The following is a 21,627-nucleotide window of genomic DNA, read 5'->3' as shown; positions in this document are numbered from 1 at the left end:
ATTGTATCAAAATGTAACGGATTCTTCCTTCTCAAAAACCTTTCGCTGTGCTAGTGGTCTCAAAACGTTGTTCTTGCCTTCTTCTGGAAACTGACTGACCTTGTCTTGACCGCTTCAGGGCATCCCGAAACAAATCAGAAAAGAAAAGAAGAGACCAGTTCAATGTGCTTATCAAGGAGCTATGCACCATGCTGCAGGGCCAAGGCCATCCTCGCAAGATGGACAAGTCCACCATACTACAAAGAACCATCGACTTCTTACAGAAACAAAAAGGTAGGGTCGACCCGCGCAATTCTTGTTTGTTTTCCCTTAGTTAACGTCGATAGCGACCGTACCTCGTCATTCACTAAGGTCTTAAACTGTGCTCGCTGTGCAGACATCAGTGCTCAGAATGAAACGTGTGACGTGAGACAAGACTGGAAGCCTTCATTCCTCAGCAACGAGGAGTTCACCCAGCTCATGCTCGAGGTAAAAAAAAAAAAAAGCAAGAAGATGCGCTACACTGACATCCTCTCATCCAGATGTTTTCAATACGGAAAACTGGGCAAGGATCGGCTAGCCAGCACTTCATCTGCTGTAGCATGAATACGGTCCAGACCCTGTCATTGCGTCTGCTGACAATAAATCAGTCACTAAATTTGCTGTTTAACTGTTCTATTGTTTTCTTTTACAGGCACTGGATGGTTTCTTGATCGCGTTAACTACAGATGGAAACATCATATACGTGTCGGATAGTGTGTCTTCACTTATTGGACACTTGCCGGTGAGTGTAAAAGCATAGAGGAGATGCACGTCTTCTTGCTGCTTTGACTGTAAAGCCGTACTACTGTAATCACTTCAGCTTGGTTCACACTGCATCTCAATTCATTTGTTTGGCCCGTCCGCAACACACATCAAATTTTTTCCTGCAGTGTGAAAAGTACAATTCAGATTTTTTTTTAAAATATGACCTGCGGCTATTTCGTGTATTTATATAAATCGGATATGTATCCGATGTGTAGGAACACTCATCTCTCGTTATCCGACCTATATGTCGCCAATATCTGCAAAGTTGCTTTGAGTAACCATGTTTTCTTGATATTTGACTTTAATTGAATCCCGCTTGAAACACGGAGCATTAAATTGACCTATGTGGCGATAGTCGTAATTCAGCCACGCAGATGGTTCATTTATTATGCGCGGCAATGACATGATGTCAACTTTACATAGATTTCTCACTTAAATAAGAAGATCGAAAAGCCTCGTCTCATTTACCCAAAATATTTCTACCTCCCGTCTTACGCCACTGGTGATATGAGATGATGAGCAGACCCATATTTACTTCTGTAAACACTGTTTTGTTTGCCTTGTCACATCATGGACGTGTTGCATTCACATCCCAAGTCGCATTTGTTTTTGTGTTGTGAATGAGTACCGTACATTAAAAGCAAAAAATCTGAATTGGGCATTGTGCCCTGCAGTGTGAACATAGCCTTTGTAACAAACCCATTAAATTATTAACACTGAATTGCATCTATTTACTGTTTGGGGACATTTTGTGACCATAATGGATTTGAAATAAAACAAGGTGGGATTCAAGTGGAGGCTTCCAGCCTAAAAGGCTTCACAAAAGCATTTGATTTGTACCATTAATGACAATGTACTCTTTGCAGTCTATGACTGTTTATATTTTAGAGCCCACATACCTAGCCAACCTCGTAGAGATGGTTTGCCAGGCCTTCACTCGCTACCACCTTCAGCTGCAGCTGCTTTGTGGGTCTTACTACCTTCACGGTTATACCCAGTAAGCGAAACATGGCTTATTGTTTGACAACTTTGACGTGTAATAGGACAATAGTATTTTGAAGAAGATAGGTATGCTATTGTCAAACTGTAAATACAGACACTTTACAATACCATTCAAGAACAGGAATGTTAGATTAAAATTCACAAAAAAGTCCTCTGTTTACAGAATCAGATTCTTTGGACAGATGGAACCAAGAGCAACGTCTATCAGAATGATGGAAATATTTCACAACTCAAATCCAAAACATACACAACATCTTGTGTTAAAAATGCTGGAGTTCAAGTTATTGTATGGATGGACATCACCGCTAATGGAATAGGCTCGAGTCAAGACTATATTCTCTGCTGGCATGCAGCCAAATGCTACAAAACTGAGAGGAAGGTGCTTCACGGTGCAGGTTAATGGCCTTGGTCATACTTTGAAAGCAACCTTTTTGCAGGGAAAAAGGGCTCTTGCTCAATGGCCAATTCTGACATGAAGCTAATACAGCTTACTCTTCACTCACTGAAGGCAAAAGGCAGCAAGAACCACAGGCAGCGTGTGAATGTGGCCACAGCGAAGGCATGGCAGAGTGTTAACGTTTCTTGTTTCCTTCCTCTACGTGTGATACTATAGTCCATAATGTTTCCTCATGTTTACCTTGAGTCCTTTTTTTGTGGAAGCCTGACCATTCTTTATCTATCCTATTGCATCAGTCAGATATGGTGGACCAAAATATCTTAAATTTCCTCCCGGAGCTAGAACACGGAGAGGTGTATAAGCTGCTATCATCCCACATGCTGATGACTGACCCCATTGCTGCTGACTTCCTGACCAGTGAGTCCTCTCTTTGCACTTTGTCTTCCCCCTCACAGTTCATGGGCAATTTGTGTGTGCTTCACCAGGTCAGCACAAGTTAAAAATATATGGCAGATGAGTACAGTCAAATCAGTCCGGTCTGGAGGATCTATTTAAACGAGAAAAGAAGCAGGTTGTGGAATTGGGGTCGGTAGTTTATTGGATTGCTGATTGGTGTCTAAAATTAGCCCTTTAGCTAATAAAAGTCACATGCTTAGTATCATAGTTTAGACTTTTAATCACTGTTATGTTAACACAGTAATCCCTCAGCAATGAACTACCCAAGGACAAGGCTCTGACCTTAATCCTGCATTACTATTGGGTTTTTCACAGAAATAGAGATGTGACTAGTTAAGCCTAAAAACAGTTACAGAATCATGCGTTATGGACCCAAGGCACATCAAAAGCTGAGCCAAATAGCCGGGAAACCTTTGATGATGATGCATTTTACTTGGGTTATTTTATTTATTTTATTAACCATAAAATGATCTGCCCTTACTGTTGTGCAGTAAATGTTTATGGAAATGTGGTCAAAGTCCCGTTGCACGACATGAGTCAAAACTGGACTCTGACCAAAGATAATCATAAGAAAATGCCTTCTCTCAGGATGTAAGAAACGTAAACACTCATATTTTAAGTAATAATATTACTGAATATCGTACAATGTTTGTACCCCAGCTTTCTCCCTTTCCTCTCTAGGCAGTTGCACATAAACACGCCTAACGCTGATTTGTTTTGGACTAGCCATTCTGTCAACACCGAATTAAATTTAAGATGCTGTATTTAGGTGAGGCACATGTGGAATTTTGCTGTCACCTTGCCCGAGGTAACATCGATCCAAAAGAGCCGCCTGTGTACGAGTATGTCAAGTTTGTCGGAGATTTCAAGTTTCATAACAATGGTGAGCGCCGCATTTCATAACACAACGAATCAAGGAACTTTCCATGACAGAAATCGGACTGTTATTTCTCGTAGTGCCTACGTCCTCTTGTAATGAGGTTGAATTGACGTTACCAAGAAGCCTGCAGACGTCGCTGGAGGAGCAGGCCTGCCTCATTGCCACTGTGCGATTAGTCACGCCGCAGTTTCTCAAGGTGAGACTTCCTGCTTGGTGTGTTGTGCATTTATCTGTGTTAGCATGATTTAGCGAGCGAGGCCGAAGCATCACAAATTGTGGCAGTTACTGAGGCTTTTCTGAACAAAACCGTGAGACTCAGCAGTACCTTGAAATTTACATTGATGCTTTGTATTGTTGCTCATTGAGAGTTAGAAAAATATTACCGTAACAGATTACTTTGACATCCACGAAGTTTTAGGGTTTTTTTTTGTTTCCTTCATCAATTAAGAAAAGCTCATAACCTTTCATACAAAGTCTTTGGCTTGCTGCGATGCTTGAGTAAACATTGCTTGTTGTGAAGTCATTGAGGTGACTTCCCCCCTCCTGTGTTCCTTTTGTTTTGTTTTTTAATTATTGATAGGATTTGTGCAATGTGGATGATCCTTGCGATGAATTCACGTCCAGACACAGTCTCGAATGGAAGTTTCTGTTTTTAGATCACAGGTAAATGTCAGCGATTTCAATAACTTCAGCAACCAGCTCTGTGTTATTGTTGTTCTTGTTTTTAATACACTAGTTATTTGTTACAGAGCTTCTCCAATCATCGGATATTTACCCTTTGAAGTTCTTGGAACATCAGGCTACGATTACTATCATGTGGATGACTTGGAGCTTATAGCTCAATGTCACAAGCAACGTGAGTAACCCAGTCTACTGCCGCTTCTTTCTTCATAACCTGGAATGGACGTCTTACTGACTGAGGGCATTCATTTCACAAATACACAATAAGAACCTAGAGCCCGACAAACCCACATTTGCTCTGTACGGCCTCATTTGTACCACGGCGTAAAGATGAGTCACTTTTTCTATTTTCATTGTCAACTACTGCAAACAGTACAGAAATAGCGCAGTGGTAGGCTATATAATGGATGGTGCTAGAACCACTGCAGTCCATCGACGGACGGGTCAACTGAGAATTGTCACTGGAATCCGATAACATTGAATGGGAGGAACCCCGAACTTCATTTATAATAAATAGCCACTCGCCAAAAGGAAATGAAGAGCAAATGCTGCATGTTCTCTATTGTTGTCTTTTTTTAATTCCTTGTTCCGCTTCCTCGAATTTGATGATGATGTCCCAGTATTTATTCAACTATCATCATTTGAGAGACCAAATGTTGACCGTTTTTTTCTCTCTCTCCAGTAATGCAGTTTGGAAAGGGTAAATCCTGCTATTATCGCTTTCTGACGAAGGGTCAGCAGTGGATTTGGTTGCGGACGCACTCCTACATTACTTATCATCAATGGAACTCCAAACCTGAGTTCATCGTGTGTACTCACACTGTTGTCAGGTGAGATTTTGTTTGTTGTTGCATCCCTGCAAGAAGGATGTGTACCCTCTTTTGGTGTCCTGGGATTAAAAATGCCTATGAGGCACATATCTTCCTGGAGAAGCACTGTGACTAATATCCATTTTTGTGTGTTTGTGTGTGATTCAGTTATGCTGAAGTACGAGCTGAAAGGAGGCGAGCTTTTGGCCTTGAGGAGTTGTCTCCTCCTGAGATAGCTCCCTCCTCTGTGAAGGTAAATGTCCAGATATTTCTCTCTGACATATACAAATTATGCGATCTGAGCCCCTTGTTTGGTATGTTTTAGGCCCAAGAGTTATACTTGGACATGTGCTCCACACTGGATCCGCCACCGGACAGAAACAGCGGTGCACGTTCGGTCTCCTCCCACAGCTCTCGGAAATCCTCCCACACAGCACTGTCAGACTCCGCGTGTGAGTCATTCTCTGCTCCCTAAAGTGCTAACTCACTTAAGAGGTTGACATAATACAAGATGATTCTCCTGTTTGGCTGCGGGATTTGATGTCCAGTATCAGCAATTTTGAAAACTGGAATACTGCATGATAATCCAGCCACTCACCCATCCATCCATGTTCTATAATGCAAGCTCTCTATGAGGTTACGGGTGAGATGGAGTTTATTCCAGCAGACTACACCCGGTGTCAACCAATCACAGGGCATATACAGACACATATGACACATGTAATAGGTCTATATATTTCCTTCCACCACGAGGTATTGAAGTGTTTTAATTACTGTTGTGTATTGGTCTGGCCCGGTCTTACATAGTACTCCAAAAAGGAATTGCATTTTCTTACGTGAAATGATTTACTATTTTTGGTATCTCTGCTTCAATAGAACAATTTGTCACTCCGCAGAATCCAAAATTGGTACGTCTTGCCCTGGTAACATGCTGTATGTACTAAGGGACAAATCAAAACGTGGCGCTCTATATAATAACGGGAATGGATACTCAATGCATTCCCTGTGACTCGTAATTAAAAAATAAATAAATAAAAGGGAGCCTCTGCTTCATCATTCTGCTAACGCACAATGGGGTGGATAGAAAAACAAGTACCGTATATGCCGTTCCATATTTTTTTTCTTTGCCATAGCCACAGAAACATTCTCCCTGCTCCAGAATGAAAGATGGTGATAACCCATCATATGCCATCCTCCATGAGGCAGGAAATGGCCTAGCATGTCACAGACCAAGCCCAAATATACGGCTTTTCACCCATACAAAAAGGGCCATCCGAGTGTAATCTGCAAAGCAAAGCTTTCGTGGAACTTGCAGTTAATTAAAGTTGAGTAAATTCCCCACATATATGCTACTTTTATGATTAAGTAGTCTCTCATTCTTACTTTAACCAACCTTGTTTATTTTATCCTCCGTTTGCTCTGACTCCAGCTGCTTCTCCACCCACCGGAGCCACAAAAACTAAACAGTTCCCCCTTCTGTGCATTTGTGAACAAGTCACAGGAGCACTTGCCTCTCATAAAAAGCAACTTGTGTTAATTATACAGTAAATAATTCACCCAGTTGATGTTGCTCCATTGAAAAATGTCTAACTTGCGTCACGGATTGTTGAATTTTGCATCCGAGGCGAAATGAGATGTCAGCCAAGACCTGGTGACTCAGCAGTACTGTATTGTTATGAAAAAAATATATACACAAAGAGGCTCCTATTTAGACTTCATATTAAAAACCCTGTGAGTATGCCAACAAAATAGCTGCACTGTTCTAAAATGGATTTAATGAGATTGACCCTCAATAACTGTATCACTCATGAACAGAATGTGCTCAATATATTTTGTTAGCAATATTAGCAAGTAATATACTGCAAAAAAATATCAAAGTCAGTTATATCACAATCACACTATGACATTTTCCCCATCTTTTTCCTTGAATAATTACATCACGATACAGAAATACCGCAATGATCATCATATTGTGAGAGAACCAACAAGGCCCACGTGTTGAGGAAATGTTATGTTCCTCAGTGCCACTTGTTGATGCAAGCGTGCAATCTTTATTCTGTGCAGCAGCAAACTCGTACACAGACACCTGCACACCATCATGGCAGTTGACTTCTATTGGGACTGAGAGGACACCTGCCAGACTCCAAGTTAGTCGTTCAAAGGTCAGTTTAGACAAACGGTGTGTGTGTGTGTGTGTGTGTGTGTGTGTGTGTGTCTGATTGGAGATAATGGAGGGAAAAGGTTGGTTGGAACAACTATAAAAAAATCAACGCAATATTTGGAATTGTCAAATTCACAAAACTTGTATCATCTTCACCTTGTAGAATTCAATCCAAAGACAAAATTCGTTTGACCTGGTGCCCCAAATGAGCCTCCCTATTTCTCCTGCATGCAGCAAGAACACAGCGATGGTTAGTGTTTAGACTTCCCTTCCTGCTATTTGTCTTCCTGTCTTTTGTTTTGTATGTGGTGCGGTTAGGCCTCCTGCTGCTGCTGTGTGTGCGTGAGAAAGCTTCCTCCCAACTGTGTACATTGCCTCCAGGTTATAGGATTAAGTGCACAAATCAGATGACAGCTCAGACATTTTTCAGATTAGCATCTGCTATAAATGTCGCTTTAGGAGTTTCAGCAGTTTGTTTCAAACCATTAGACTTGTAAAGTCTACGTACACGACTATGTTATTGCATCATACTTCTCATTTACTGCTTTTTAAGAAAAGCCAGAATACAAGAATTTAAACATATGAATCCTGTGTTTTCAGCAACAGCAAACGCACCAACAGTCGTCCATGTTTCAGCTGCAGCAGCCTCAGCTGGGTGTCATGAACCAGCTGAAGGAGCAACTAGAGGAAAGGACACGCATCCTGCAGGCCGACATAAAGACGCAGCAGCAGGAGCTGCATGACATCAAGGAGAAGCTTCACCTCGCTAATCTTCAGGTAACCAACACCTCATGTTAAGCTCGACATCTGAGAGCATGTCGGCCTGCAACATGTATATCACATGCATCTCTGCTTGTGACAGAACAAAGCTATGTTGGTTTTTATATATCATGCGGTTTGCATCAATTGCCGCAAATTATCAAATTGATTTCCATCAATTCCAATGGTGAGGGTTCCAAAAATTCCTCACACCGTTGAATATTACTGAAACAAAACAAAGCAAAATCTTTGCAAAGGTTCTGGTGGATCTCTGGTTTTGGATCTCAACCGACTGTGCAGGTGCGCCTAATGCTGAGACTGATAAGTGCACATGTCTTCTGGGTTAATTAGTCGTATTGGGTAGGTAAGCCCTCTGTTGGCTCACCTCCCACATTAACAGGGGAAATGACCCCACCAAGAGGCAGCATACAAACCTAATGACCCGCATACAGTAACATGAGAGTAACAATGATTCAGTTTCCTGATGACTCAGAAGGCACTCATGCTCAGAAGCCACTTTTCTGATGTTTTCTATGAGCGTCGACTGACATTTTCTCTCTGTGCCTTGTAGATGTTGCTACAACAGCCTATCCACAATGAAATTGGCCAACAGCCGTCGCAGCAGCAGCAGCCGCAACAACCGCCGCAGCAGCAGCAGGGCCCGGGCAGGCCAGCCTCACAGAGCCAATCAGGGGTCATCAGGCAGCTCGCAGGCCACCCGAAGCCACCGTCCTGCGGTGCTCACAGTACGTCCCCTCACTCGCTTCTGAGAGAGAACAGCTCGCCCTCGACGCAGGTACGCTCCACAATAAAATGTCTAACACACAAGCGGTAGAATTTCTGTTTGAATATATTCACGGTTGCCAACTGCTGATCTCTCCCCCCCCCCCGATCACTCCAACAATATTCAAAAGGTCCCACAGAGGATATCTCGAAGCGGTCAGGTGCAGTCAGTGAGTTTGCCAGTGCAGACCAACACGAGTCTGACCATGCCCCTCTACAGCAACCCCATGATGTTTTCTCAGACCAACACGAGGCCTCTACATGACGCAAACCAAAGACACGCGAACAATGACTTCAGCCAAGATGGACAACTCCGGTAACTCACACATTGGGATATATTTGGAGAGAGCATTACTTCAATGAACAATTGCTTCAGATTACATTTTGTAGTTATGAGTAAGAAATCTGGTTAAGTTCAATATGTTTTCTGCTGGAAATGTAGTGTAGTTTTTGATGGACTGCTTTCTCCAAATTTTGTTTATAAATTGGATATTTAGGGTCTGTCTATCCATGTATCAACCGATCTACCTACGTCATAGATAGACGATCGAAAACTTTGATTATATCCTATAGGATGCTCCTGAACCAGCCAATGCAGACACTGGTCCCCACGAGCAGTGGGTCCACGCAGTCCTCCCAGCAGTGCAACATGGGCATTCCCCAGACCATGTGAGCATTTTCCCCAACTCACCACCTCCACCCCCCACCTCCCATGTCTGACCTGTGAACTGTTGCCTCTCTACAGATATACCTTAGAGCAGCAGATCATCACACCCTCGTTCCCCATGCAACAGGTCAACTGCAACGCCGTGCTTGTGCCCTCTCAGGTGTTCACGTCGCCTATAATGATCCCACACAACAGCTTCATCTCCCACCAGTCGCAACAAAGCTATCAGGCTCAGCCTCAGGCCTCCCAGCACTCCCTGCATCTGCAGCAGCCCCAGCAGTTCTTTCAGGTGTGAATCTCAGCCATCTTAGGCTGTTATCGATCTGTTGAGTAATCTTGTTGTGGCTTTGCATTTGCTTAAAGCAGCTCTCATGTCACCATAGCAACAGCGCGTCAGCGGGCTGTTCAGCAGAAGATTTGCATTTTCTTCTAGATTCAACTTGAACCAAAGCATCAACTGACACTTACATTGTAAATAATGGTATCATTTATTTACAACTCTCTGAAATATGATAAATACAACCAGTATAAGAGAGAGGTGATACATTTTTGATGGTGTCAGTAAAAATGAGCATTATTATGCTTCTAAAGGTAGTTTTTTTTAAAAATACTGCTTCTCATGAAACTGGCAGCTAATGAAGCGGCTGCTGTGAGTGCAATATAATGAACTGTCATTAGGGCCTGATTGATTTTTTTTAGGCCGATGCAGAATTTTGACAGAAAAAAAATACAGATTGCAGATAAATAAAATGCATAAAATACCCCCGCCACCCCAAGTTTCTAGAGTACCAGTCTTGATTATTCGAAAGATCTGATGTGATATCGCCTGCTGACCTCTTTTTTGTTTTTCAGATGACTCAAGGACTTGTGCACAGCGGATCCACTCCAGCATTCTTACACACTGCCAACATCCCACAACAGGGCACTGTGGGATACATCCAGCAGCAGCAGCAGCCGCAAACACAACAGCAACAGCCACAACAAAGACAATACCAACATTCCCAAAACCAGAATGCTAATGTTTCAGACTTGAGGAATATGCTAACGCGGTAGCACTGTGGAACTTGCAAGAGGACCGAGCTCTGCGGCCACAGTTGCTGTCGTTGGAAGTCAAAATTGGCGTCGAGGCGGAAAACTGATGAGAGCGCCTGAACATTTGATGTGAAGCTGCTCGCCTCCACGAAAAAGTGCCGGAGTAAAACGGCAACGGGAAAAGGACCTGAGGAATGTGATGATGAGAGACGGGGCCTTTCATCACCAGCCTGCAACACACTCAGCTGTCATTGAAACAAGTGAATTTATCACCGCTGTCACAAGGACGCCACTTTCATTTCTCAAGTGTCTGTTTGCACTTTTGGTACCAAGCCCCACCCAAGAAGAGGATACAGTATTTATTTTTGCCTATACGTTTAATGTTATAAATGTTCCCTCTAAGCAGTGGCGTCACGGTGATCTTATTTTCCTGACAACCCCCTTCGGTGAAATGCAGAGCATTGCTTTTAATTTTCCATTTTGATGAGTTGGATGTCACTAAATATTTCAAACACGCACCCAGATTTTGTTTGAATGAAGAAGGGCTTCTTTAACAGCCGTTTCTTAACACGACTCCTCTGATGAGCCCTGTAGCAGCACCCCTCCACTTGTTTCACAATTAAATGGAGGCGGGTGGGTTGTCCAATGTGCCTTTTAACCATACTTACTAGTACCATGGTGCAGTTCCAATGTTGTGTCTGACTACGGCTTTAAAAATCCTGCTCAGGTCCATTTGGAATAAAAAGTTTATTTTCATTAATGGTCATTTATATATATATATTTTTGCCCACATTAGATTGAAAAGAATTTATGGTTAGATTTGTATCGGAGATTAAATAGATAGATCTATGTATATTGGATGCCTTTTTCAACCTTAACTTGCCCCCATCAAACAACTGAAGCACTAGCAGCAATGATATTCTCATTATTTTATTAAATAATTTATTTGCAGAATACATTTGTTGTAAAACAGACATGGGATTAAGAAAGCAGTTTTGTATGTTGAGATTATGATTCATGTTGATGTTCATGCAGGAATTGATGGGTCACCACTTGTTTTAAAGTCTTACACCCACCTCATTGCATTTCATTGAGAAAATCCACTCACAAAGAAAGACGAGAACAGACTGGTGTGCCGTCTAAAAACAGTCAATTCGTTATGAACTATACGCTGCAATACACAGAGTTGACTCTGAAGCCAAATGCTGAAATTCAATAATTATCGGAAATATACAAGTGTATGTGTGTAAAATGCATTTTTCACTCCAATCAATTAGGATAACAAATGATACAAATAGGTGTGCCTTTACAAAGATAATCATGCTCTATTCTACTTATGAATAGTTAATTGAAGACCAAGTTATCACCAGTTCTGTTTGAGGTTCCATCTCACCCCCGACTCTAATGAGGACAAGTGCTAAAGAAAGCGGACGGATGGACATCAAATGTAGTGTACTCATTTAGCCTAGTGGTATGTTGATATTGTGCTTTACGAGTTACTATCTTTGTAAAGGCTCCCCGCTTGCTACAGCTTCACTTATTGGATTGTGCAAGTGTAACTTGTGAGTCACGAGTGAAAAACTGTTTACAAAAGTATACGACAGGCTAGTGAGTGTATATGCATAATGTTAGCATATCACAGCTAAGCTGGACATTTGAACTGCTGCTCACTACCCCAAAATCAAACAGTTTATTTTATTCCTCATGAGTATTTCTGTCATTATTATTTATGACGGAAGCCTCTTTGCAGCACGCTCACTTGCCTGTCAGCTTTTTCCCCAGAGTTCTCATTGTTTCCATTTGAGTACATGTTTTTTCTGCAGCGGTTGAGAACCACGGAGGAAGAAAACAAGCCCAGTAGCTACTTTTTGACTTATGTGCAATGTCCCTTTGAGAATGTTAATTTATGCTGTATATTTACAATGTTTCACTACATGTGTGTAAAGATGTGTACATTACGCCACTAATGGTACTGTGTAAATTATATTTTTCTAACTTACCCTGACATTCCTCCAGGCAGAGAACACAATTATTCCTTTCACAATGATTACAGCTTTGAGACTTGGGAATGTGGTACAGCTTTTGATTTTGATGGCCGGGCAGGTTACAACATCTTGTGCTTGACCCGTGACATTCTGTTTTTTAAAGTTAAGCAGTGCCATGCCATCACGTGATACATTTGTTACGATATACATGTCCTTAGGCATAATGACATTTACCCTAAAGCTGTTGCTCATCTATCATGAAGATGGGGAGTTGAGGTTTTCACGTGTGGACCTTTGAGTCCACATATTTGTCTTGCATCGATATTAAATAAAACATCTCACTTGTGACTGACTCATAAAAGAGTCGACGCAGTGAAGTTAAACCTCCATAAGAATTTGCTTTATCAAATGAAATGGCGTCCCTTTTCCCCCTGAAATCTAGATGCAAACGTTTACGCCCCCAATCGGTGCAGTTTACGAGAATATTTGGCTCTAAATGAGTGCGGTTTCAAAAACCATCCCCTCACTTTCAGCTTCATGGGCTTTTTCCATTCAGTGTCAATGGTTTTTGAAGGTTTTGATTTTTCAAGTGACACTTTCCATTTGTATGTGAGAAAATGAAGGCCAGCGGCTAAGGAACACAAACCTGCTACACAGCCATTGCTGCCACTTCCGTGCAGAAAAGACAGTGAATATATTGTATATTAGAATGTACAAAAAAACACTAGATGATATAGTTTATTTTCTATGTCTAATAGAATGCATATGTATGTTACATGATTTTAAAATTAAAGTAATTTTGTAACAGATAATGAAGTGTCTTATTAGTGGAGATGAGGCTTTGTTGTGTTGATGTTGCTCAGTCACTTTTATGTACTTTTTCTGCCCATGTATTTACCATTGAAATAAGCTTTAAAAATATTGTTGAAAATATAATAACAAATTGAGTTTACAAACTAAAATATCTTGGTATTAATTATGTTATATTGAATTATTTATAAATCAATCTGGTTTGTGAAATATTTGGAAATAAATATTTTCAATCATACAGTATGCATTGTGATTGTGAACAAAAACAAATTGGACATGTTTAATTTATTTCATTATCTTATGATTCAGTTAAGATCACTTTGAGGATTTGCATCATTTTGTGTGTTTGTGTGTGTGCACGTGAGACATCATTAATGTGTAAGGAAAATAATGGTAGGTATCTTTAGAATAGTCTTTCTTTTTAAATTGCTACTTAACAGAAACTTCAGTCACTTTGTACACTTTGCTAATCAGTACCTCCACCTCCTCTCCACCAAGGTGACAAATGTCCAAGACACACACCAAATGCGTGTCCTCCAGCTCGCTGGCAGTGGCCATGATGTCCTCTGGGAGACCAAATATGAGGTGTCATTGTGATGCTAAATAACTCTGCAGTGGAGGCAACTGGGTGAATTTTACCTGGTCTGTAGTGTGCCACTTCACTGTGGCTCGAGGGGACACCGCTCAGAGGGCAGACGAAACCAGAAGAGAGACAAGACAGCATGGTGTCATCATGACGACCCGGAGGAAGCCCGACGGCTCTGTGCTCACCGGAGCGCTCAATGGGTAAAAATACTGCGTCAACAGCTATTTGCTTGTTTATGCCTGTCAAAACAAATTTTAAAAAATAAAGGTCAAGTATATAATTCAAGCGAAGCATACATTAAAATGGAAGTTGCTTTTCATTAAGTCCAGCATTACCTGGTGACTCACTGATGACCCGACCATGCCCGACTAAAGGTCAGTTCTTCTGGTTTGAAACAATTTGGAAGAAATTACACTTGCCCAATTGAGGGCACTATTGAGTATTTCCCCTTTGAGAGAATTTCACAAAGTTTTCCTTCAGAATTGTTCATTCATTTTCTAACTACCGACATTGAGGCAGACATACAAACCAACACGCCACCCTGCTGCCTTGTTTCATTCAAGGATTGAATAATAATCATTAGTGCCTGCATTTTAAATGGTGTCGTGTTTATGAACATTTAACATCACATCAGAATGCATCCTACATCTGAAAATTCGAAACTTAATCGTCTTACCAAGTATGGTAACCTGATAGTATCCCGCGCAAACAGTGGTTGGGAGTGTGTCCGCTGACTGCTCTGGTGTCCAGCGCATGGGATGAAGGTTGCTCCACCGAAGGAGGGCATTCTTCTCCTCTAAGGTGAACCTTCGAGAAATGCTGTCCTGATGAAGAGTCCCGTGATGCAAATGCACAGACAGTTCTTGACGTTGGCGTGACCACCCGCAGCTCTCCCAGGAGAGCAGATTGAGGCCTGGTGGGAACAAGCCCATGTTGGAACAGCTCAAAGTCTGCGTATCATGATAAAGTAGATACTGTACACATTTCCCAATTCAACCTTCATTTTGGGGTTGCGGACTCTGTTCAAGCGTTCCCGGATCTCCCTCATTCACCTGCGGCTCTCTTTCAACTTCTATATTTCTGGCTCCTCTGTAGAAGCAGACAACTGGTTGAAGTGCATAGCTTGCGTTATCAACAATATTAACATCACTCTTACCGTTTTGCCGGCACGCTGCTCACTGAACTCTGCTCTGTATTTCTGGAAACAGAATGTTACCTTAATAATAGGAATACTTTGTCCAAAATTGTTCACATCTACAGGTGTAGATCAAACTAGAAAATTGTGGAAAATGTTTTTCATATAGTAGTTGAATTCAAATTCAATTTTATGTTTGTTTGTTATTCATGTCCATTGAAATACATTAAAAAATAACACAAAACAAAAAAGCTTACAGTTGGCGTACTGTAAGCTCTGGTGGTGCAAGTTCTGCGACTGGGAAAATAGCCAAAAGGCTGCGGTGCAGGCGGGCTGATAATTTTCATTCTCTTTGATTGGGGCTTAGAAGGGGGAATTGCTTCACCTCTCTCAACAAATTAAGTTCCACTCTACATACAAATATCAAACCTTGTCTTTATCGTCCTTTTTCTTTTCACAGATGTTTGTTCAGATGAGGCAGACGCAGAGTTGACTGACAAAGATGCATTGCACACATCCTGGTCGCCTGTAGACACACCTGGCACCTGCAGGAAACATATTTCTCTCGTCCATAAAAATCACAATGCTATAGGGCAATATTAAGTAATGTATCATACCTCCTTTGCCCCAAGGCCTTGTGGCTCAGACACGCTGGACTTTTCCACATATCTGACCGCCGTGATCTGACCTTGAATGGCAAGCTTTTTATGTTCTCTATATTGCACGGTCTCCAACTCCTTTTTCAAGTCAGAAGCAGCAACAAGCGGAACTTGATCTGTCGCGTGAACATTTAATATGACAAAAGTCACAATGAGCAACCACAAAATTAATAATGTATGAAGACACTGGTGAAGCATATTCATCATTTTGCAAACGCTGCAAGCTTGAGTTTATTGCAAATGTTATCTGTTCTCAATGTTATGTGAACAAGAACCAGTTAATCATTTCACAATTAAACTACACAACTTAGCTCTCCTTCATTATTGCAGCTAATGTTTATGCTCACAAAGTTATGACTAGTCTTGTAATTTTTGCAACGTTTTTCTCTTATAATTGGGAATGATGTTTTTAATTAATAATATGACTTTAGCGTTTAGGCACGGTGAGCAACTCATCCACCTCACAGTGCAATGGTGCAGGATTTGATTTCAGCGCCGGCCTTCATACTTTTTGCAACTTCTCCCCGTTCCTGTGTAGGTTTTCTCTGGGAATTTCAGTTTCCTCCCACATGACAGAAATATTCATGGCAGGTAAATGGAACACTCTAAATGTTCCCTAGTTGTGAGTGTGAGTGCGAATGGTTGTCCATCTGTGTGTGCCCTAAAAATGAGGTCTCTGGTATTTTCACTTTTGACTGTCGTTAGTAGAATGTTAATCCAGTGAATGTTGGGAGATTAAGCAATGAAATATATATTTTTAATGATGTTACATCATCGCAGCTCTTCATTCACACAATGAAAATTATTTATTTGGGGAAAAAAAGTGATAGAAATAAAACAGTAACTTCACCTGAGGTCTCTCCCACTGGCTGGGTGAATGTGCACGGGGCGTGAGGGTAGCAATAATGGCCTCCAATATATGCCTTCTGAAGAACCACATTGTCTTTCAGAGTCTTGTTCCGCTGGATGAGGTTCTGCACTGTGGGGTCATTCTTGTATGGTTGACCCTTGTGGTAACCTGTTACGGCAAATTCCAAACCGCATTGAACAACTCGTCATCCCTTCAACTACAGACAGATGACATTTAAGATTTGAATGGTGCCAACCTGTAATGAACATCTCTGTCTCGCAGCTACTGGTGAGGTAAGGCAAGGATCCTTCCACTTGGCACACTCGCATCTGAGTGCAGACTAAGTAAGTCACTTAGGGAGAGAGAAGATTAGTTTTTTGGGGGGTTTTTTCACAAACTGAGATGAAGATTTGCTCTAGAAGTCAACAGAGGTAGCATATGAGGAGTCATACTTGGCCATATATTGCCAAAGATTTCTGGCTGGGAGGAGGAAAACAATTCTAGGACAAAAGGATGCTCTGATGTGCCATCCACTGCGTGGACCCAGCGGAAAGACCAGTACTTCTCGGGGCCTGCAATAAAAGCAAAAAAAGGTCAATCAGACACCACAGCTATCAAACTCCAGGGGATCCTTGGTTTGCAATGGTCCTGGCACACAAGGTTTTGAGGAGATCAACGGTTTCTCATTGACTATGATTTTGTTACTGTGCTAGCACAGTTAGTAAGAGACTCCAACTTAGGTATGAATTCAAGTGTTGATCAAGTGTTTCTGGAAGGTTTGACAGCTCTCACCCGTGTTGCCTTTACGCTTTACTCTTTCAACACGACCAACAAATGTCACCAAACCGATGATGTCACAAACAGAGTTGTTGGGAAACGTTTCGACATCTGATCTGGAACAATGGAAATCATAAATTAATCATGGCTAACAACACAAATGCTGAGTGGGAAAAAAAAGCATTTTTGCATTTGCACAGACCCCAAAAAGCATGTGTAGGTCTCAAGTAAAGACGGCCTACTGATTTGAGGTGAAATCACCTTGTGGCAAAGCGGTAGGACACATCAGGCAATGACCACTGAGGCTGAACATTCTTCGGTGGTACCACTGTGATAATTGAAGTTGGGTTGCGAGCGTTCAGGCAGATTTCTGAGAGATAAAAGTTCGAAGTGAAATCACACATCCCAGCATCTGCACAATGGCTAGTCTATTATTATTGCCTGGTCCACCAATAGCGCTCATTGAATTACTTCTGCTGGGTGCACACAAGCAGTGCACTCCGTTTTTCCTCAACAGGAGTGTATCAAGATTCAATTAATCAACAACATTCTTAATGATTGATTATTAGCACACCACTACTGGCCCAAAAGTCAAATTAAAGTCACATACACGCATTAAAACAACTGTTACCAAGTTTAAGTAAGATGGAACACATACCAATTGAGGTGAACATCTTGATTCCATAATGATCCATTTTTGGGCGCGAACGACTTGAATAACTCTGCTTAAGAGCATAATTCTGGATGTACAACACCGTTCCAACTTTGAGCGAGTTGTAGAACTGTGGACAGAGCTCATTCCAAAGCACAAGAGACATGATGCCGCTCTGGTCTGCAACTTCAAAATATGCCTAGGAGGAAATTAAGTAAAGTTCATGTGGTATTCAAGTGGAGTACAGCAGAGGTGGTGTGTTCTCAAACATTTTGGGCCCAGAACCCCCTATGAGAGAGAAATATATCCAAGGGCCCCTTCATCATTCAACACCAGTTAAACCTAAGTAGCTACCATGTGCAACACTAAATGCCATATGATTTCTCCCTTTTTAAACATTTCAGCCTACGTATTCATGACCTGGTCAATATAAATAAACTTAACAAAAGGAAATAGATTACAATTCAATATTTAACCACTGTCGCTACTTCACTTGGACAGCTTCCACTAACAACATGGCATCTTATCAGGAGGATCTGGTTTACCAAAGCACAGTCAGTGTTGTCAACTCAGCGATTTTAGTTTTGATAGCACAAAAAGTTTTTTTCATTGACCGCTTGGGATCACGGGACCCTAGTTTGTAAAACACTGCTGTGGGTTTAAACTCACCTGGTAGGGGAAATCGATATTGGATCCGATCCTGCCATAATATCTCAATCTGGATTTCTGTAATATCTTCACCAGAAGAGGGAGGGGTTTGCATGTGTTCCTAAATGCTGACTCCAGGTTATTTATAAGAGAGATCCTGTTCACTGTTGAGCAATAGGACATTGGAGATCATTAACACAATCTGCAGGCAGTGGTGTTGTTTAGGTGGGGAGGTCAAGGGGAACATACCAGTATAATTTTCTGGATCTCCCTCTTCTGCCCCTCCACACACCCACCCCCTTTTACACTCATGAAAGCAATTCAGTTCCCTTTAAATGTTTTTCTGAGCCACCATTGAATGCCAATAATACAAAAAACAGATGATAGAAACAGAAGTATGCTGACAAAATGTGCAAAGCATCCTGAAAGAGATTTTTAAAAATCTACAGTGGAAGAGGAGTTTCGAAAGGCTGGAGTGCAACATCAGTACCTCTTGTGATATTGCTTAATAGCTTGTTTTTTTTTCAATTCCCAATCAACAATTGATTAATTAAAAAGAAATTGGGAAAATGTTCTTTACACTTTGATGCAAAATAAAATTGCATCGGATTATTTGATGGAATAATATATAGAATAATTGATTATACCTGTAAATGTATTCAGTAGTGAAGCCCTAAATTGTCTATATAGGACAAGCATAAGAAAATTAATAAATATGTTTGCTTTCAAATCAGAAAGTATTCACATATGAGAGTCTGAAATCAGAGGACTTTTTAAAATATATTTTGTAATTGTACAAAACCTTTTTACTTACCATTTTTGTCCAATAAGGCTGCATGCAAGAATTATGTTGTTTACAGAATCGTTATGTTCAGTGTTGCCATTGGACTTATTTAGGGTTTTACAATTTGGTATTTTACGTTTCTTTTCGGCCACAACAGAAAGGAGCGTTTCAGTGCAAGACGGTGACATTTTACCCATTAAGTCATACTCCTGACAATTTGCATCTGCCCCACTTCTGAAATGATGGCTGCACCCCTGCATGTGGGTGTGAAAGCAGCATGACAGAGAACGCAGCATCTCACCGTCCAGCACTGAGTCACGCGGCGAGGGAGGCGCCGAGGTCCACACGTCCCCCTCAGGATACTCATTGTTCCACAGAGACAAGTAGTGTTTGCGGTTCGGCTGGAGGGGTACGTCGCTTTGAAGCAAGGTGCTACTCTCCATGCCGCTTTTGACCAGAACGGGCAGTGTCCTCACATCCCGAATGTGAGACAGCAGCGAGGATTCACCCGAGCTGCACCTTAATTTTTCGATGCAAATGTAGCCGTGACCCAGTCTCCGCTCGTTATAAACGAACGAGCACTGCGTGATGATGATGTCTGAGCCTGTTCTAAGGCTATTGGTGTGAACCAAGTGATTTAAACTTGGATGAAGGTAGCATTTGGCACGCCACACTCCGTCGGTGACAGTCACGTCGTAGCTGTAGCGCTCACACGGCTGTCCTTCACTTGGGTCGCACAAGTAGCGCTGAAGTGCGATGACAGCGACACTCGCCGCCTCCTCTTCCTCCACATTTAGTTTACGATTTTGGCTGGTCGATAACTGGTCCATTGTCCTCCGAAGGAAAGACAGGCGAGGAATACTAGTCGACGTCGATGAGGTATCATCCATTGCGAAAAATTATTTAATTACTACCTTATTTTCTGTCAGACTATTACTGTATATGTTTTATGTTCAATAAACAAACAAACAAACAAAAACAATCCAGCAAATTGTTCGGTGGAGTGTAGTTCGGAAACTAGCTTAAGTTAGCTAACCTGATCGTCGTCTTTCAGTCTGTGAGATACTGTTGCCGTGAGAAAGCGCATATTCATGATAAACCACTCTATAATTTATCTTACTATAACAACCAAATAAACACATATTCTACATTTTTAATTCATTCAGTCAATTTGCGAACCAAGTTACACCTTCCCAGGTAGCCTAGCAAAGTGGCTAACGTTACAAACAATGCCGGTGCTATATGATTACGTAATTCTTAAAATCGAACAGTCAACAAGATCATCGAATAATTTACGTCCTCAAGTTATTCCTACCACTAATCTATCTTTTTGTCTGGTGGTACTTGCTGAGGGGGAGACGCGAACAAAAATTCCTTCATTCAAATTCCCCGCTTGCTTGGCAGTTGGAATATCAGGGAGAGTCGGAGGAAGGTGACGTCATTCACGCGACAAATGAACTTCTGTCGTTTCAGAATGTCAATGATTGTATTTGTAGTTCTTTTTTTTAATGACCGAATAACATTATTAAACTCTGTAACCACACTACACTACCTAAACGTCTCTTTTTGGATTGAATTGCTTTTTTTAACCATGTTATTATGTTTTATTGTTTACCCATTTTAAAAATGTATTTACAGTATTGTTTATTGGCTTCCATTTTCAGATGAAAACGCCATCTCTCAAAGTGCCATGTAACCTAGTGGATTATAGTAGACCATTCACCCAGCTCTTTGTTGTATAATACACACTGAAAATAGCTATTTTTGCAGAGCACCAAACATATTACGTTTTGGTGCAACTGTATAATATCGCACTGACAGTTTCGTGGTACACTCACCCGACTTGGGTGAAGGCCCCTTTGCTACAGTTCCCATTCAGTTACAGTGTGAATGTTCATCTGACTCTAAATTTGCCCAGACACTGTCAATCTTTCACCCTTAGTCATCTTGGATAGGCCCCAGCACACCAAAAACCCGAAAAGGATGAGCCATATAGAAAAGGGAACCGTTTTTTCAAATATGATGCAATGCTTTATTACGCCAATTCTTATAAATTACAAAGATGTGAATTTACATTACACAACTAAGAGTGACAGTTTTCAATGTGAATAAATTAGCTTGGTTTGCATTTACATTCTTGTTGCTGACAACATGACACATTTAACAAAAACATTAAATGTATGCATTTATTTTGTAATTCTCTGAAACCACGTATCCTGCTCTTTTAAAATAAATGTTTCATCTGCACCACTTACAGAGGAGACTTACAATTCGTAAGCGTGAGTGACACAATTTTCTAAAATCAAATCAGCATGTTGTTGGCCAACA

At 41.3% G+C, this 21,627-nt stretch overlaps 2 protein-coding genes across 7 annotated transcripts in view; one reads left to right on the top strand and one right to left on the bottom strand.

Moving 5' to 3' along the window:
- npas2 (neuronal PAS domain protein 2) overlaps positions 1–13,446 on the top strand; it is a 40,046-nt gene extending 26,600 nt beyond the window's left edge. For 3 of the 6 annotated variants that reach the window (XM_052047622.1, XM_052047624.1, XM_052047623.1), the window contains 19 exons: positions 119–273; positions 377–468; positions 674–763; positions 2,482–2,602; positions 3,411–3,524; positions 3,599–3,717; positions 4,102–4,184; positions 4,271–4,377; positions 4,885–5,032; positions 5,180–5,264; positions 5,337–5,463; positions 7,076–7,173; positions 7,336–7,422; positions 7,773–7,949; positions 8,503–8,727; positions 8,846–9,030; positions 9,288–9,383; positions 9,460–9,670; positions 10,234–13,446. In XM_052047622.1, coding sequence (XP_051903582.1) covers positions 119–273; positions 377–468; positions 674–763; positions 2,482–2,602; positions 3,411–3,524; positions 3,599–3,717; positions 4,102–4,184; positions 4,271–4,377; positions 4,885–5,032; positions 5,180–5,264; positions 5,337–5,463; positions 7,076–7,173; positions 7,336–7,422; positions 7,773–7,949; positions 8,503–8,727; positions 8,846–9,030; positions 9,288–9,383; positions 9,460–9,670; positions 10,234–10,434 — 2,521 coding nt within the window. In that variant the 3' untranslated portion in view covers positions 10,435–13,446. Of the gene's footprint in view, positions 1–118; positions 274–376; positions 469–673; positions 764–2,481; positions 2,603–3,410; positions 3,525–3,598; positions 3,718–4,101; positions 4,185–4,270; positions 4,378–4,884; positions 5,033–5,179; positions 5,265–5,336; positions 5,464–7,075; positions 7,174–7,335; positions 7,423–7,772; positions 7,950–8,502; positions 8,728–8,845; positions 9,031–9,287; positions 9,384–9,459; positions 9,671–10,233 lie in introns of those variants that run through there. The other 3 variants (XM_052047625.1, XM_052047626.1, XM_052047627.1) reach the window with 3 other exon arrangements.
- On the bottom strand, positions 11,328–20,225 carry radx (RPA1 related single stranded DNA binding protein). Its single transcript, XM_052047628.1, has 15 exons — positions 19,601–20,225; positions 18,537–18,679; positions 17,874–18,066; positions 17,477–17,585; positions 17,231–17,331; positions 16,891–17,010; positions 16,695–16,790; positions 16,439–16,606; positions 15,547–15,704; positions 15,359–15,474; positions 14,951–14,992; positions 14,792–14,883; positions 14,471–14,707; positions 13,848–14,033; positions 11,328–13,774 (listed from the first exon to the last, which is right to left on the bottom strand). Exons 1-15 carry the CDS (start codon positions 20,187–20,189, stop codon positions 13,638–13,640), a joined length of 2,487 nt encoding a protein of 828 aa, XP_051903588.1. The 5' UTR covers positions 20,190–20,225; the 3' UTR covers positions 11,328–13,637.
- Between the last annotated feature and the right edge of the window lie 1,402 nt (positions 20,226–21,627).

The sequence above is a fragment of the Hippocampus zosterae genome, chromosome 16 (assembly GCF_025434085.1).
Source record: "Hippocampus zosterae strain Florida chromosome 16, ASM2543408v3, whole genome shotgun sequence".
Lineage (NCBI taxonomy): Eukaryota > Metazoa > Chordata > Actinopteri > Syngnathiformes > Syngnathidae > Hippocampus > Hippocampus zosterae.
Note: the sequence above shows the minus strand (reverse complement) of the source record. Positions and strands in the feature narration are given on the sequence as shown.